This window comes from Callorhinus ursinus, unplaced genomic scaffold, assembly GCF_003265705.2.
Source record: "Callorhinus ursinus isolate GAN/ISIS: 27379988/994484 unplaced genomic scaffold, GSC_fseal_2.0 scaffold16, whole genome shotgun sequence".
NCBI lineage: Eukaryota > Metazoa > Chordata > Mammalia > Carnivora > Otariidae > Callorhinus > Callorhinus ursinus.
Window position 1 is genome coordinate 10726525 of NW_027397078.1, and position 15559 is coordinate 10742083.

The 15559-nt window shown below is 44.2% G+C and overlaps 1 protein-coding gene across 1 annotated transcript in view; it reads left to right on the forward strand.

Annotated features, from left to right (window-relative positions):
- The window catches only part of RPGR (retinitis pigmentosa GTPase regulator), an 85562-nt gene extending 73113 nt beyond the window's left edge, over nucleotides 1-12449 (forward strand). The window contains exon 18 of the mRNA XM_073901923.1: nucleotides 12252-12449. Coding sequence (XP_073758024.1) covers nucleotides 12252-12356 — 105 coding nt within the window. The 3' untranslated portion in view covers nucleotides 12357-12449. The remainder of the gene's footprint in view (nucleotides 1-12251) is intronic.
- Nucleotides 12450-15559: the final 3110 nt, after the last annotated feature.

Sequence of the window (15559 nt, forward strand, 5' to 3'; positions counted from 1 at the left end):
AGTGGACAGTTTTTTGCTTTCTCTCTGATTATTCTTGGAATGTTAATGTATCATTTTTCTAGGCCAGAAGTCCTGTGCTGATGAGACATATAAATGTATAGAAATGAGAATAGTTCATGTCAATGAGGTGTATATTGTATCAGAAACTTTCTTGAATGGGAAACATTCAGCAAGAGAGACTGTGCACTTGGTTTTCCCCATTCTGAACATCAGACTCTTGGCTACAACTGTCAGGCAGAAATACATAACCCATGGAAGAAGCATTTGACCCAGAACTTCATGAGGACAACCTAGAAATTTACCAAGAATCATAAATGTATATATTTTATTGTAAAGGTAAAGCATGATGAGATGATACACAATTATAATGTTAATATTTAATAAGGGCCTACATACCACATACTGTTCTAAGTGCTTTCTCTTTATTTAACTCATTCAATCTTACCAACAAGTCCATAGGAAAAGTTTTATTATCCCCATTTTCAGATGTACACATGAGTCACAGAGAAGAGAATTAGCGTAAGAACTTACACCTTGTAAATGGGTTCCTGACTTTACAAAACTCGTGCTTTTAACCACTGTAGATTGTGTAGAATATAGCACTGTCTTTCATTTCCTACAGTAATTTTTAATTATTTTCTCTCTGAAGAACTGATGAATATCCTCCACCACGTGTGACTAAGAAAATGGTCTTTGTTTTGATCCCGTTTTGGTGTATGTTGTTCTGTTGTTACGTTGTTAGTCAAGTTCTGGTGACAAGTCCCCTTCTGGGTGTCACACTGCCACCTCCATTGGGGTCTGTATTAAGTGAGGCCACTTAATTGTTGGCTTTGTACCGTGTCAGCTTAGCTAAACTGGAACTATGCTTCCCAGAACTTCATCCCTCGTGTGGTTTTGGTTTCTGATGGACCACAACAGATTTTAGAAGGGAAAGATGAAGCAGTGGTCACTATTCCCTGAAGGTCAGTGTAACATGCCAGGCAACACCGCGGAGTGCATTCGTTGCTGCTGATAGGCTGGCTTGGGACAGCAGATTCTGGGCCTGCAGACTCTTCAGCTCCTGCCTGCTCTCCTTCAGCTGCAAGTTCTGGGCCAGATGCATATGCAGCTCCGGGAGAAAAGATGCCAGCTTCGGTAGGTTACCCACATCATTGAACCTGGACATGGTAACAGATGGTTTCCACTTTGTCCTTGTGGGTTCCAGTTTGTCCTTGGTCTCTTCCACTTCAAGCTCAGCGTTTCTTTCTTCTAGCCCTAATACCTGTAGTTGACCTCAGGCTCATCACCGTGCGCAGAGACAACAGCTTTCCATGCAGTACCTGGCCAGCTCCCACGGTTGTCTCAGGTCTAATCCTCGTCGTAAATTCCTAATTCCATGTCACTTAATGGTGTGGTTCTGCTTTCCTAATTGAACTCTAATGGACAAGCTCATTTATGCTATGATAACGAACTAACCTCAAAACCAGTGGCTGAACATGACAAAGGGTTATTTTGAGCTCAGATTGTAAGTCCAGTGTGAGTCAGCAAGGTGGGTGATTGGGGTGGCTCTCCTCCACATAATCACTCAGGGACACAGGCCAATGGAGACGCTGACATCCTAACACTTGGACTTCATGGTTGCTGAGACAGGGAGAGGGGGACTAGTGGGCTGTTAAATGCTTGGGCTTGAAAATGACAAACGTTACTTCTCTAAGTCCTTTGGCCACCTGACTCCATTTAACTGTAAAGGGAACTTGGAAATGTGGACAAACAGATGGCTCTTCAATAAGCAGTAAATGGCTCTGCCACAGCTCACACTTCTGTTTATCAAATACCCTCATGCTTTCCACGCCCCTGCCCTGGACGCTACTGGTGCCCCACCCTGGTCTCTTTTCATTAGGCAGATGCACACATCCCCAGCTGCTGTAGGTGTTGGCCAATGGCTCACAGCTCCTCCCTCTTCTGGAAAGTTGCCCTTGGCCAAAAGCAAGCCTCTTCAGACGGAAGGTGATACCTCTCTCTCTGGGGAGTGGACCTTAGCCAGTGATTGAATGACATGGCGTTCCAAAGGCCATCTCTCATGCCTCAGGGTGGGACTAATTCTAGTGCTCCAGAAATATCCCATAGTATCAGACTGAATCTATTCTATACCTAACACTACATTTTTTGCTTAGCTGTCCCTCCTGCTCTTATCTTCCTTCCCTAAATTCCTTTATGCTAAGGATAAACCCCCAATAAATCACGTGAACAAGAATCTTAGACTCTACTCCAAGGAAACCTGATCTAAAACATTCCCACACATAGAACATGCTCCACACGTTCCACCATTCTCCCAGGGAGACCCCTGAAGTCCCATCTAATCAATGAATCTAGCTCATAGTTCTGCATCTCTGGGTGATGCATGGTAACTATGCCTGGACCAGTCTTGGCTCTACTTGGTCTAAAAGACTAACAAAAAAGACAAATTATCCGGCTTACCCTCCAATATACACCTAATGTATAATGGCAAAAATAAACACTCCTATGTGGAAAGGGGCACAAGGGAGACACACAGAAGTCACTGAAATGTAGCAATTTCAAAACTCTGCTTTGCAGATGATTGGAGGCCCCTATGCTGAGAGTCAAGAACATTCTGGATCAGGCCCTGGTTTTCTCTCTTGCAGTAATGCCACTCTCCACTGTTCTTTATGGTCCCTGGATCTGCTCTGTGGAGGTTCTTCCTTTTCTATAATGCTCCTTGCCATATCTGAACTAGCTGTTGAAGAACATATATGCCCTCTTTAAGTCTGTATAGCTCAGTTGCCCTTAGAAGATCAGGGATTAAAATTAAAATTAAAATTAGAAGATTGGGTTTAAGTCTTAACTAGTCAAAGGCTTGTTTTGTTTGGTATTGCCCAGGCTTGTGGCTTCTCAAGCAGAACAAGACTCTTACAAACCTAATAGACTTGGGGTGCCTGGGTGGCTCAGTCAGTTGAGCCTCCAACTCTTGGTTTCAGCTCAGTTCATGATCTCAGGGTCGTGAGCTCTGCGCTCGGTGGGGAGTCTGCCTGAGATTTTCTCTCCCTCCCCCACCCCCCGCCTCTACTCCTCCCCCTACTCTCTCTCTCTCAAATAAATAAATAAAATCTTTGAAAAAAAGTTAATAGACTTAAAAGTAGGTGAATAGATAAATAAGATGTGGTATACCATATAATCAGATATTATTTAACCAGGAAAAAGAATGAAGTGGTCACACATGCTACAATGTGGATGAACCTTAAAAACATTACGCTAAGTGATAGAAGTCAGAAACAAAAGATCACAGATTCGTGGTTTCTAGGGGCTGGGAGGAGGCAAAATGGGGAGTGACTGCTGATTGGCGTGATGTTTCTTTTTGGAGCGATGAAAAGGTTATGGAATTACATCATTGTGATAGTTGTACAGTTTTGTAAATATACTAAACATTACTGAATTATACACCTAAAAAGTAAACTTAGTAAAAACTTATTAGATTTCTTAATATAGGATTGTAATTAATTCTGTGTTGCAATCACACCCACAGTTCTTGGGGGGACATAGTTAACAGATCCGGCACATTTTTTTGCTGTTTTCTAACTTCCCCATCTTTTTCTTTCTCTTGATTGAATGGTAAGGGAATAGAGGACAGAGAAGGCCAAACTCTTAATCAGATCTTTTCCCTAACTAATTTTATATAAGTGAGAGATTTTATTGAGAGCCACACCCTTAGTCATAGCACTTTTCAAAACATGGCTTTATTGAGGTATAATTGAAATAAAATGAACTGCATATATTTAAAATGTACAGTTTGACAAGTTTTGACATATGTGGGTGTATGTGTATTTATATCCACACTCAATGTAATGAGCCGATTACTCCCCAGAGCTTCCTTATGCCCCTTTGTAACCTCTCCTTTCCACCCCGCCCCATCCACTCCCCCAGGCAATCAGTGATAGGTTTTCTGTTACTATAGATTAGTTTGCATTTCCTAATATTTGTGTAAATGGAATAATGCAGTATGTACTCTTTTTGGTCTGGCTGAATTCACTCCGCATGATTATTCTGAGTGAAATGGCTGGCTCTTATGGCAGGTGTATGGTTAACTTTTTAAGAAACTGCTAAACTATTTTCCAAGGTAGTTATAGCATTTTACATTTCCACCAGCAGTGAATGAGAGTTTCAGTTTCTCCACGTCTTTGCCAACACTTGGTATATATATGGCCAGTGTTTTAAATTTGAGTCATTCTGAACTGTAGTGATCTCATTTTGGTTTTATTTTTTTAAAGATTTCATTTATTTGAGAGAGAGTGAGCGAGCGCACATGAGTGGGGGGTGGGCAGAGGGAGACAGAGAATGCCAAGCAGACTCTGTGCTGAGCCTGGGGCCTGACACAGGGCTTGATCTCACGCCCCAAGATCACAACCTGAGCTGAAAGCAAGAGTCGGATGCTTAACCAACTGAGCCACCCAGGCGCCCCTCATTATGGTTTTAATTTAAAACCATATATCTACTTTGATGAGCTCTCTTTTTTGAATTTGGGGGATTGTTTATTTTTTCTTATTATTGAGTTTTGACAGCTCCTTATATATGCTGAATATGTGATGTGCAAATGTTTTCTCTCCATCTGGGGCTTGTCTTTTAATTTTCCTAACACTGTCTTTTAAAGAGCAAATGCTTTTAATGTTGTTGAAGTTCTATTTAACAACATTTTTTTTTTCTTTATGGATTGTGCTTTTGGTGTTGTGTCTAAGAAATTTTTGCCCACCTCAAGCCCACAAAGATTTTTCCCCTGTTTTCTTCTAGGTATTTTATAGTTTTATGTTTTACATTCAGGACTACAGTTCTTTTAAATTAATGTTTGCCTTTAATGTGAGGTACGGGTCAAAATTCTTTTTTTTTATCGACATATGAATGTTTCATTGTTCCAGCAAATGGAACCATTTGTCTAGAAGACTATCCTTTCTCCACTGCATTGCCTTTGCACCTTTGTCAGAAATCAGTCGACCTTATATGTGCAGGCCTATTTCTAGACTTTCTGTTCCATTGATCTATTTGTCTACCTTTATGCCAATACCACACTATCTTCATTAATGTAGATTTCTAATACATCTTGAAGTCAAGGAGTGTTATTTCTTCAAATTTGTTCTTCTTTTGCGAAGTTGTTTTTGCTTTTCTAGGTTCTTTGCCTTTCCATATTCATTTTAGAATCAGCCTGTTCATTTTTATTTTAAAAAGCCTACTGAGATTTGGATTTGGATTGAGTTTACTGTATAGATCAGTTTGGGCTTCTGGTCCATGAACTTTAATTTCTCTCTCTCAACAGTATTATATTGTCTTGGTGTTTAGGCCTTACAGAGCTTTTGTGAGACTTATCCCTAAATCTTTCATATTTTTAATGCTATGGCAAATGGTACTATATTTAAAATTTCAATTGTTTATATAGTATATAGTACAGAGAACTCACTTATTAGTTCTAATAGCTTTTTATAGATTCCATTTGATTTTCTACATAGGCAGTCATTTCATCTTTGAGTGCAAAGTTTTGCTTTTTTCTTCCCAGGCTGAATATTTTATTCCCTTTTCTTGCCTGATTGCACTGGCTAGCACTTCCAGTACAATATTGAATATTCAGTTGAGTGGCAAGAGTGGACATTGGGATCTTAGGGGGAAAACATTCAGTCACTCACCACCAGGTATGATATTAGCTACAGTTCTTTTGTAAATGCTCTTTATTAGTTTGAAGAAGTTTCCTTCTAGTCCCAGTTTGCTGAAATTTTTTTTTACCAGGAATGGATGTTGAATTTTGTCAAATGCTTTTTCTGCATGTATTGAGATTATCATATAGTTTTTCTTTTATGGTCTGTTAATGTGGTGAAATACATTGATTGAATTGTGAATGTTAACACTGATTTGTATTCCTAGGATAAATTCCATTTGGTTATGATGTATTAAACTTTTTATATTATTTAGTGTTCAATTTGCTAAATTTTAAAGAATTTTTACATCTATGTTCATGAGGGAAATTGTTCCATAGTTTTCTTTTTTTATGGTAATATCTTTGGTTTCACTGTCAGAGTAATGTTGGCCTCATAGAATGAGTTGGGGCATATCTTTTCCTCTTCAGTTTTCTCTGAGTTGATGGGAATTGGTATTCTTTCTTCCTTAAATGTTAGTTAGAATTCAGCAATAATGTCAACTGGGCCTGGAATTTTCATTGTGGGAAGATTTTTAACTGTAATTGTTGGCTCTTAAACGCTAAAGCCTAGGATTGATGGATCACATTTCTCATAGTCAGAATCAGCCCCATGGTTCTACCTAATTGCAAGAAGGCTAGGAAATATAGGGGAGAACATAGATATTTGGTAGTCAGTAAATGTCTGTGTCATGGGGTCTTTCAGAAAGTTTAGAGAAAAGTATGTCTACACTGAGTAATTGCTCAAAATCTACTTCAGAGTCCTAAGATATAGTCAGTTCATCCCCTCCAGCACTCTGCAAAAAAGCCCATTGCTTTTATCATACAACTCTGGGAATAAGATCACATTCTCTGTGCTGTGGCTCCATTCTCTGTTCAGTGGAAACTCAAGTTTTCTCTTCCTATGGCTTCTGTTCCACACTGGTGAAAGAGAGAATTTTATCCAAGTTCAGCTTTGGCAGGAAAAATAATTTCTAGATTGGATCCAAGATGAAAATGGTTCCTTAGTCTTATGGAAACACAAATACCATGATTCTTCCTGTCTTACACTATAAATATTCCAGTGTCTGCAGCAGCGTCTCTTGGCTGCAGAAATGTTTAAATATTTCATGTCCATCAATATTTGGGCTGGGGAACCCCACAAAAGCTTGAATTTTGTTAATATTTCCATATTATTAACACATATTATTAACTTCCTAGGCATATCAGATAAGGTTGTTTGATCACAAATTAATAACTTACTATAAGTTGTATCACTCAGGGCACATGATAAGATGCTGCAACAGAAACACACTATTCAGTAGCTTATTCAAGGTGTATATTTCTCTCTTGGATCACAGTTCAGAAATGTGCAGTCCAAGCTTAAGAAAACTGCTGTGCAGTCCTCAGTATGGGGCTTCCATTTACTTCATAGGAGATGGCTGCCGAGTTCTCATCTCCCAGCCAAGATTAAAGGGAAGGGCTTATGGGAGCACATGAACCTTCTATTGGAGTAGGACAAGTTGGAAATAGCATACACTACTTCTACTTACCTCCAGTGACAAAAACTTAGTCTCATGACCACACCAAATTGCAAGGGAGGAAATATCATCCTGAGTTGGGAATCCAAGTACGTAGCTAAAGCTTGGGAGCTCTAGTGTGAAAGAGAGAGACTAGATATTGGTGGGAAATGAGTAGGGTTTCAGGAGTGCACAATATTGACAGGAAGGCAGAAGAAAACGATTTGGAAAGAAGCCAAAGGAGGGTGGCTTTGGATGGGGATGGGATGCACAGGGAAATGAACACTATAGGAATAGTCAAGGCACTGCTGTTGGGTTAAAAAAATAAAACCCCAACCATTTTGTCATTTTTCTGTCACTTGTTCTAGACTCTTGGTCCAAATGACCAAGAAATGGTGCCTGCCTTACACTGTATTGGGGAAAGAAGGAAGAATCAGATGGATGCTTCCTCCTGAAGCCCCTTGGGTGTCCGTAGCTGGAAAGGGAGCCATTTGGATTTCTCATCCCACTAGATTTTTTTTACAAAAGGGAAATGTAGTTTCTTAGAAAGAAATTGGGGTACCAGTGGGAAGGGGTGTTGGTCTATTATAAAACATATCTACCACAGATGGAATATTGGTCCCGTCCAGTTTATTTGTCCGTTCCCAAAACAAGATTGTGACTACTATAAAAAAGAAGCTGCCCTAGTACCTCATATGCTACCAGGATCTAGGTTTTGCTGATGCTTTCTTTGTAATGTTTCTTGTACCTATGCCTTCTTCCCTATTCTTTATATGTTTCCCAAACCTTATCATCTGTTGCCTGAGCTACCCGTCCTTGGCTAGGATGCTTGGGATGCAGGTAAGAGAAAACCCTAGAGCTCAACTGATGCAAACAATAAGGACATTTATTACCACCTGTATCAAGCAGGTCAGAATTACAGGTAGGCTCCAGGCACCATGGATCTGGGCTCTGGTTCTGTTTTGCTTGCAGTTCTCTTCACTCCCCCCTTATCCATATGTTGGCTCCAGTCACAAGCTGGTTGTGAAATGGCTGACACATTCTAGGCCTCACATCCATACGTAACATCGGTGGAAAGAGGAACTTCTCTTGTCTGTATGATTCTTTTAGGAATATAGTGGATGCTGTGATGTGCTGCCTGTATCCCTCTTTAGCATCAGAGGACTTCTCTCCCAGCTATTGGGAGTGTTTCCAGCAGAGCCTGCAGCTGGCAGCCCTTTTCGGAAATGCTCTTTGCAGATGAGAACTGCCTTATCCAAGTTCACCTTCCCTTCCTGGGAGTAGCCAATATCCAATAACTACTTGTCACAAGTGTTTAAAGGCCCAGCCTCCTCACCCCAACTCGGAACAACTCTACGGGACCATCTTCAGAAGTCCTTGTTGTGTTGGCTGAGGTCTTCACTAAGACAATATCACAGCTGAACTTCTCCCTCTGCCCGCTCTTGTTGCCTTCTCTTTCATTCCACAGATGTGGATCCCAAGTGCACTCCTTTATGAACCTCCTGCACATTCATTGTCATCTCAGAGCTTGCTTTTGGGGGAACATGATTTACCAGAAGAAGTTAAGAAACCTTTCTGAAATCCCCTCCCAACTTAATGTCCTACTGTGTCACATGCATGCCCCTAAATGGTCCCTGGGAGGCTGGCACGACTAGCTTAGAATAAGGAGGATTTGCCTCTGGAACAGGTGAGACTCAGTTCAGAGTCATCTTGAAGACTTCCTCACTCCTCTCTCCGGCGGTTGGCATTAGCTATTGGTTGGGGTCTCACCTGATGGTATGCCCGCATGCGAACCCTTCATGTGGCTTCTGCACAGCATAGTTGCTGGCTTCTTAAGAATGAGTATCTCAAAAAACAAAACAAAACAACAGACAAAGCTGTATCACTTCCTATGACCTAGCCTTGGTCATTTCTGGCATAGCCACAGACCCACCTTGATAAAGGGGAGATAGTATAGAGCTCCCTTGGTGGGAGGAGTGTTCAATGTCACATTGTGAAGAACAGGAGGGATGGGGGGGAGGTATTGTCGCAGCCATCTTGATAAAAACACAACACATAAAAAGGCAGACTTCAACTTATCCACTAGGGAGCCTGGGAAAGCTTCCCTGACGTTCCATTTAAGATACGATCTGAAAATAAGGAGATGTTACCTAGATTAAGGAGTAGGAAAAGCAAGCAGAAGGAAAAGTATGTACAAAGGCCCTGAGACAGAAAGGAACAGAGCACAGACTGAAAGGTCAGTGGACCGCAGTCCTGAGAGTGATGGCAAGGGCAGTGAGCCTTAAGACTGCATAGGTCAGGGACCCCTGGGTAGCTCAGTCAGCTAAACGTCTGTCTTCGGCTCAGGTCACAATCCCGGGGTCCTGGGATCGAGCCCTGCATTGGGCTCCCTGCTCAGTGGGGAACCTGCTTCTCCTGCTCCCCCTGCTTGTGCTCTCTCTCTCTCTCTGTCAAATGAATAAATAAAATCTTAAAAAAAAAAAAAGACTGCATAGGTCGACGGGCTCCAGACCAACAGAGCCTTGTATGCCGTGTGCAGCATGCTCTTTCATCTACATGTGCCAGTAATCCATCAAAGAGTTTAAGCTGATGAGTGACAGTTTGTTCTGACTATGGCAAGTGGAGAGTATATAGAGGTTGTAGGAGAGACAGAAGTGGATGCAGGAGACCACTTAGGAAGTCACTGATAGGAATTCAGTTGAGAAGTGATGGAATGTAGCATGGGCCAAGTGGATGGCACAAAGATGAAGCAGCATGGCTGGATTCAAGCACCATAAGGGGGGAAATCAGCAGGACTTAGGGATCTGGGTAGGGTGGAACGGAAGGAAGGAGCCAAGGATGAGTAGCAGTGCCCGTCATAGAGACAGAAAATACTGGAAAACAACCAGCTTTGCAGGTTAGAGGTCCTGAATCTGTTCAGTACACGTAGTGTTAGAGATGTATTTGAACACTCAAGGGAAGTTATATAGCGGGGTCAAGAACACATAGGGAGCCTAAAGGTACAGATTTAGGAGTTCTCAGCATTTAGCTGGTAATTAAAGTTCTGAGTGTGGATGAGATCACTTAGGGAAAAAGTAAAGAGATTCTCATAGAATGTAACATTCAGTGGTTGCCCAGAGATTGACAGGTGGCCAGAGGCTAAGGAGCATCCAGAGCGGTTGGAAGTATGATAGTGTGGTGTCCAGGAAGCTAAATATTATTAGTGTTACTAGAGGTGACAAGTAGTCATTAGTGTTGAATACTTTTGAGAAGTGTACAAAGATGACTAAAACAGGTCTACTGATACAAACAACATGGAGGTCATGACAGCAGAAGGTAATCCAGAGGAGCAATGTGGGACCCAGACTGGAGTAGGTTGACAGAGGCAGAGTTTAGACAACATTTTTGAAAGAGAAAGAAAGAGTTGGAGGGAAAATGTTATAATATGACCATCATTCAATAGCATGCATTTGAGAATAAGGTGTACAAAACATTAAGTTTCCTGGACCAGATCAAACACTCAAGAGACACATTACTGGTGTACTCTCCTTTTAAAGAGAAAGGAGCCTGAGGTGCGTGAGGAAAGTGCCTATATCATATATGTTCCAAACAAACAGAAATTGGACCCACTCCAGCAAAAAGAAGGACCCGAGCAATGTGGAGAAGCAGCCACCTAAAAAATATTCATGTAGAATCCCAATGCGGATAGCTCAGAATCTCTTTTTAGCTTGGGTGTGTTCAACTCCTGTGGGCCTTTGTGCAAATCTTGTAACTTTTCCCTGCATCAACTTTTCTTTGGCTATTGACCAGGGTCAGAGAAAGGCTGATCCTTGAAAAGCACTCAGAACAAGAAGTCCAACAGGATTTGACTAAATGAAGCATTTGATTAGTTATCACTAATAGTATGATGCAACCCGGGAAGGACTATTAACTCATTGTTTCTAAACTTGGCTTGCTTTTGTACTTGGCTGGAGCCCTCAAATCTCTGGCCAAACAGCAGGGTTTCTGTGTGTGCTCTGGCCTCCCTGAGGACCTCACAACGAGCCAGAAACCCTCAGGATCCAGGAGAGGTCTTTAGGAAAAAAAGAGGAGAAAGGGCATGGGGACAAGCACAGCGAGAGGCAGCCTGCCCCGTCCACACACAGACAGGGGTGTATGTCAGCTGTCCTTGTAGCTGGCAACCCTTCTTGAGTCTCGAAGACTAATTTTCCAGTGTGTGTCCTCGCAGGGATGCTGACCTTTGGGTTGATTATAAGAGAGAAAATGAAAGCTTTCCCTCTCCTCCAACACATCCTTCTTTGACTTGAAACATGTGACCAGGCTGTTACCTCCCGCAGATGCTTTCTGGATGAATCAGCATTCTAGAAGACAGAGGCCCCAGGATGTGCCAACATCAACAGAATCAGCAGGGATTAAGGAGAGTGGGGAAACAGTTGAGCGGATGCAGCCTTCAGCAAGGGGTCGGTTGTACCACCTTCAAGGTTGGCAGCCCAAGAATCTTGTTGGGAGTCGAGGGTGAAGGGGCCCGAACTGCTTCTGCAGAGTCCTGAACAGATCCTGCTGGGCCAAGGACTGGGGTCTTCTTTTGGAAATTGGTATCATAATGGTTGGAAGCCTATCCCTGGGGATGGTCTTTAGGTAAAACACATCCCAGTTAACACTCCTTTTCAGATGCATAGCCACTGGGGCAGAAATTGATTGTTTCCTCTTTACCACCTTCGAGTCTTCCTGTCTCAGAAGTGTGCTGGCCTCCTACTTCCCTGCTCTGAAGGGAGAATAATGCCACAAACCACATTTCAACCCAAGGAGAGAGCTTTGAGGTTATGGGGCTCAATCCGTATAGGAAAGAGGTGATGCCCCAGGATCTGACTGATGTTTCCTCACTTGATTGCATTTTCTGTCAGCCTCTAGTCCTGGGTCACATTCCTTTGGATGTATTTCCACAGGTCCTATCTGGCAAGAGAAAAAAAAAAAAAAAAAGCCTTTCCCCTCAGACTCAGATGACCCCTGTCAAGACCCGTGAGCTGATGTTTGCTATGGCTTCCTTCCCTTTCCCCTGTTCCGCTTGTATAGCCTCATTTGCCTTTACTTCCTCTTTTCTCCAGTGTCCTCAAGGCATTCATCCACTGCGCTGCCTTCAGCTGCCACCTCCAGGCAAGCATTTCCAATCTCTACCCCTCTCCTCATCTCTCCTGCGGAATCTCCAGTGATCTTAGCAGTAGCCACCTCCACATGGTCCTTCCACCCGCGTTGGCGCCATCTTAGCACGGTCAAAACCCACCTTATTTTCCCGCCACACTGGCTCCTCACCTGCGTCAGGGTGAGTCCAACCAGGGAAGCAGAGTTAGTAGGGGAGCTACATTGCGTAAGGCCGGTATGGATGGGTGACAGGAAATTGCTCTTATGCAATTGTGGGTGCTTGCTAAGCAGTCTCTGTACAGCTGTCGTCTCTGAGTCCGATGTGGGAGCTTGAGGCTCATGGAAGGGGCGGGAGAGAAGGCAAGCTGTGAAGTGGAGGGGGGAGACCGAGGGCAGACTGGAACCCACATCTTGAGCTGGAACCCCGTGGGAAAGGGCCGTGACCTATGTCAGCTCTTGTTGCCTCTGACCTTGGTGATGAGGGTATCCAGCAGAAGTGGGGCTCTTTATCACAGAGCTAAGCATGTACACCTGGCCTAGGAGTCAGCTAGGTCTGAGGGAGGGTCAGGGGAAGGCAGGGTACTTGCAGGCCCAGCAGCTGCTTGACGCCAATGAGGTAAGTCAGCAAACCGGCAAGGTGAGAACCGTGAAATGGCCACTGCTTCCCTTCCAGCCTCCAGATTCCCCAAGAATGTCCCTTGTGACCAACCCTAACTGGAAACAAACGAGAGAGTGAATTCTGGGAAATGTAGCTCAGCCTAGCCAAGCTGACTCATGACGAAGCCATTAAAATCCACCCCTAGTCAACTTAGCATCCATATACATCTCCTTAAGGTATGCTTAACCTCTGCAGAAGGACCCTGTCAAAGTCCTACTTCCGCATAGCATTATACAAGAACCACAACAAAATGGTAACTCTTTCCCCAAAGAGAATGCAAAGTTCCATTTTTGTCCTTGGGTGATGTGGATCCTTTTCCAGGCTGCTTCACATTCTTCCGTTGATGTCGTATAACCTGAGCTATTAAGTTAAAGTTAAGTAGTACTAATACATCTCATGTGAGATGAGAAGGGGATGCAAAAGAAAAACACAAATATCCAGTTAACGCATATAGAGACATCTATATTAAAATAAGGAAGAAATATTCATAACTGCTACGGTCCTTGTCTCTGCGACGGTCACATGGTCCTCGCTGATCTTTAGAACTACCCTCTTCCTATATGCTAGCATTGCATATTCTTTTTGCTGATGTCAGCAGGCACCTCAGCGGCTGGGCATGGCTCTTTGCTCGGAAGGTGGAGTGACACAAGCTTTCACTCGTAAAGGCGGCTCTGGGATACTAGCGGCCTGGCCTGAATTGGGTTGTTGTAGTTTTCTGTGGACTTTAATCATAGGACATGGGCATAGTCAAGGCACCTGGAGGATTTCCTGCTTTCTAGATGGTCTCCTCACGCCCATTGTGTGGTTGTAGCAACACGATTTCTCCCTGACCGTCAGGATCGGTCACCCCAGCCAGGTAGTCACCCCCTTCTCTGCTATTCATTCAGTGGCACAAGGCACCCTGAGTGCCCAGGCAGCGGTCTCAACTTCCCTTTCAGTGGGGTCGTTGTTGGACCCCCTGACGGAAGCATTCCTCTCTTTGGAACTAAGACCTCTAGACCCGCAGAGCCTACGCATTGTCACAGGGATGAGCAGTAACATTTTGCTAACGGTAAATGGTTCCCTTCCCGTTTTCACCCCTGTACTCATGGATCAGTGAGTATTGGTTATGGGAGTAACAGCATCATATATGGGATGCCGACTCAAAGCATATACAGCATCCAGGAGGACCTGGGCCCGCCCTGCGATGCACTTAGTTGGTGCATTAACTGTGTCTTCGAAAGGGCGCTCTACCTCTAGCAAGCTGCTTCAGGCCCATGGGGACATGGTAAGACCAGTGAATCCCATGAGCACGCGCCCATTGCCTCACCCCATTTGCTGTGAAGGGAGTCCCTTGACGGGAAGCAACACTTGGGAGTACCGTGATGGCACATAAGGGATTCTCTAGGACCGTGGGATGGTGCTTTTGGTGGAAACATGTGGACAGGGGAGGAAAACCCATATCCCCTTGTGAGTGTCTATTCACATAATCAGGTCGACTAGTCAAAGTCCTGCCTCCTAGGTGGATTTCCCCTCAACACGGCCCCTCAGAGCTGTCAGAGAGTAGGGCTGCGGTGTGGGACATGCTCCCCTACTGTCTCCGGTGGGACTGATGCGCCGTGCACAGCGCTCTGAGGCTTTTCTTCCTCAGTCACCTGGTCCTAGGGAATGCTCCATCCGGCCCGAGATGGAGGCCGGAAGAGAGAAGGTAATGTAGCAAAAGTAGGTGCCATGGGCCTTTGGGCCCCTTCCTAATGCACCTTACTTGTGCCTTCAGGACCTGCTCGGAGCTTGCCAGAGACTTCAAGATGCATCCCTATCTGCCACTGCCACCTTGAGTATTGCTACATCTCCCAGGTCCTATGGTCCTGGAGGCAGAGAGGTTTACACAGTGGTGTCTTCTGGCTTTCCAAGCCCCACTCAAAGCTAGCATTTCCTAAGTCCCGTTCATACAGCGCCTACCCAAAGAGGGATTCTTTCCACCGGGCTTTGTCTTAACATTTTTTGAGCCAGCCTGGTTGGCCTGCCTGGGACCTGTGCTCGCCCCTCTAATTACAGAGGCTCAGGGATAAAGTTCTACTCCTGACCTGATCTGATTCCTGTAACCACACCTATGACCCAGATTTGGAGTGGCGGTGGCACTCGGGCAAGGTGAGAACCGACCACATGAGCACTTCCCCAGATGAGGTTTTTCTGGGAATTAATCATCAAGACAGGAGAAGGAAATGCCCTTCCCTGAGGTGAGATAAGGCTCTGGTGAAGTCCTTCCACTTGTAGAGTGGCCCATTTGTGTGGAGAAGTCTCTGGGCCTATCTCAGAATGATTGCTCTCCCTGTCCCCCTGCCAGAGCAGGCAGGGTCTGTCTTGGACCTTCGTCGTGAAAACCTGGTAGGCTTCTTGGAGGTAAAGGTCACAGTACCATGGGAGTCTGTGCGGTGCCTCAGCCCCAGGAGTTTCTCACGCTCCTAACAGGCCACACTCAGCTTCTGGCAATTTTTCTAAATTGCCTTTTATGTGTTCCTACCAATTTATGGCTCCCGGGTGTCTTCTGCTCCAGGTAAGCCCATCTCCGCCCGGACTGTGGATATGCCCGTCTTTCTGGATAGCGATGGGTGACAATTTGCCCTGAAAAACCAG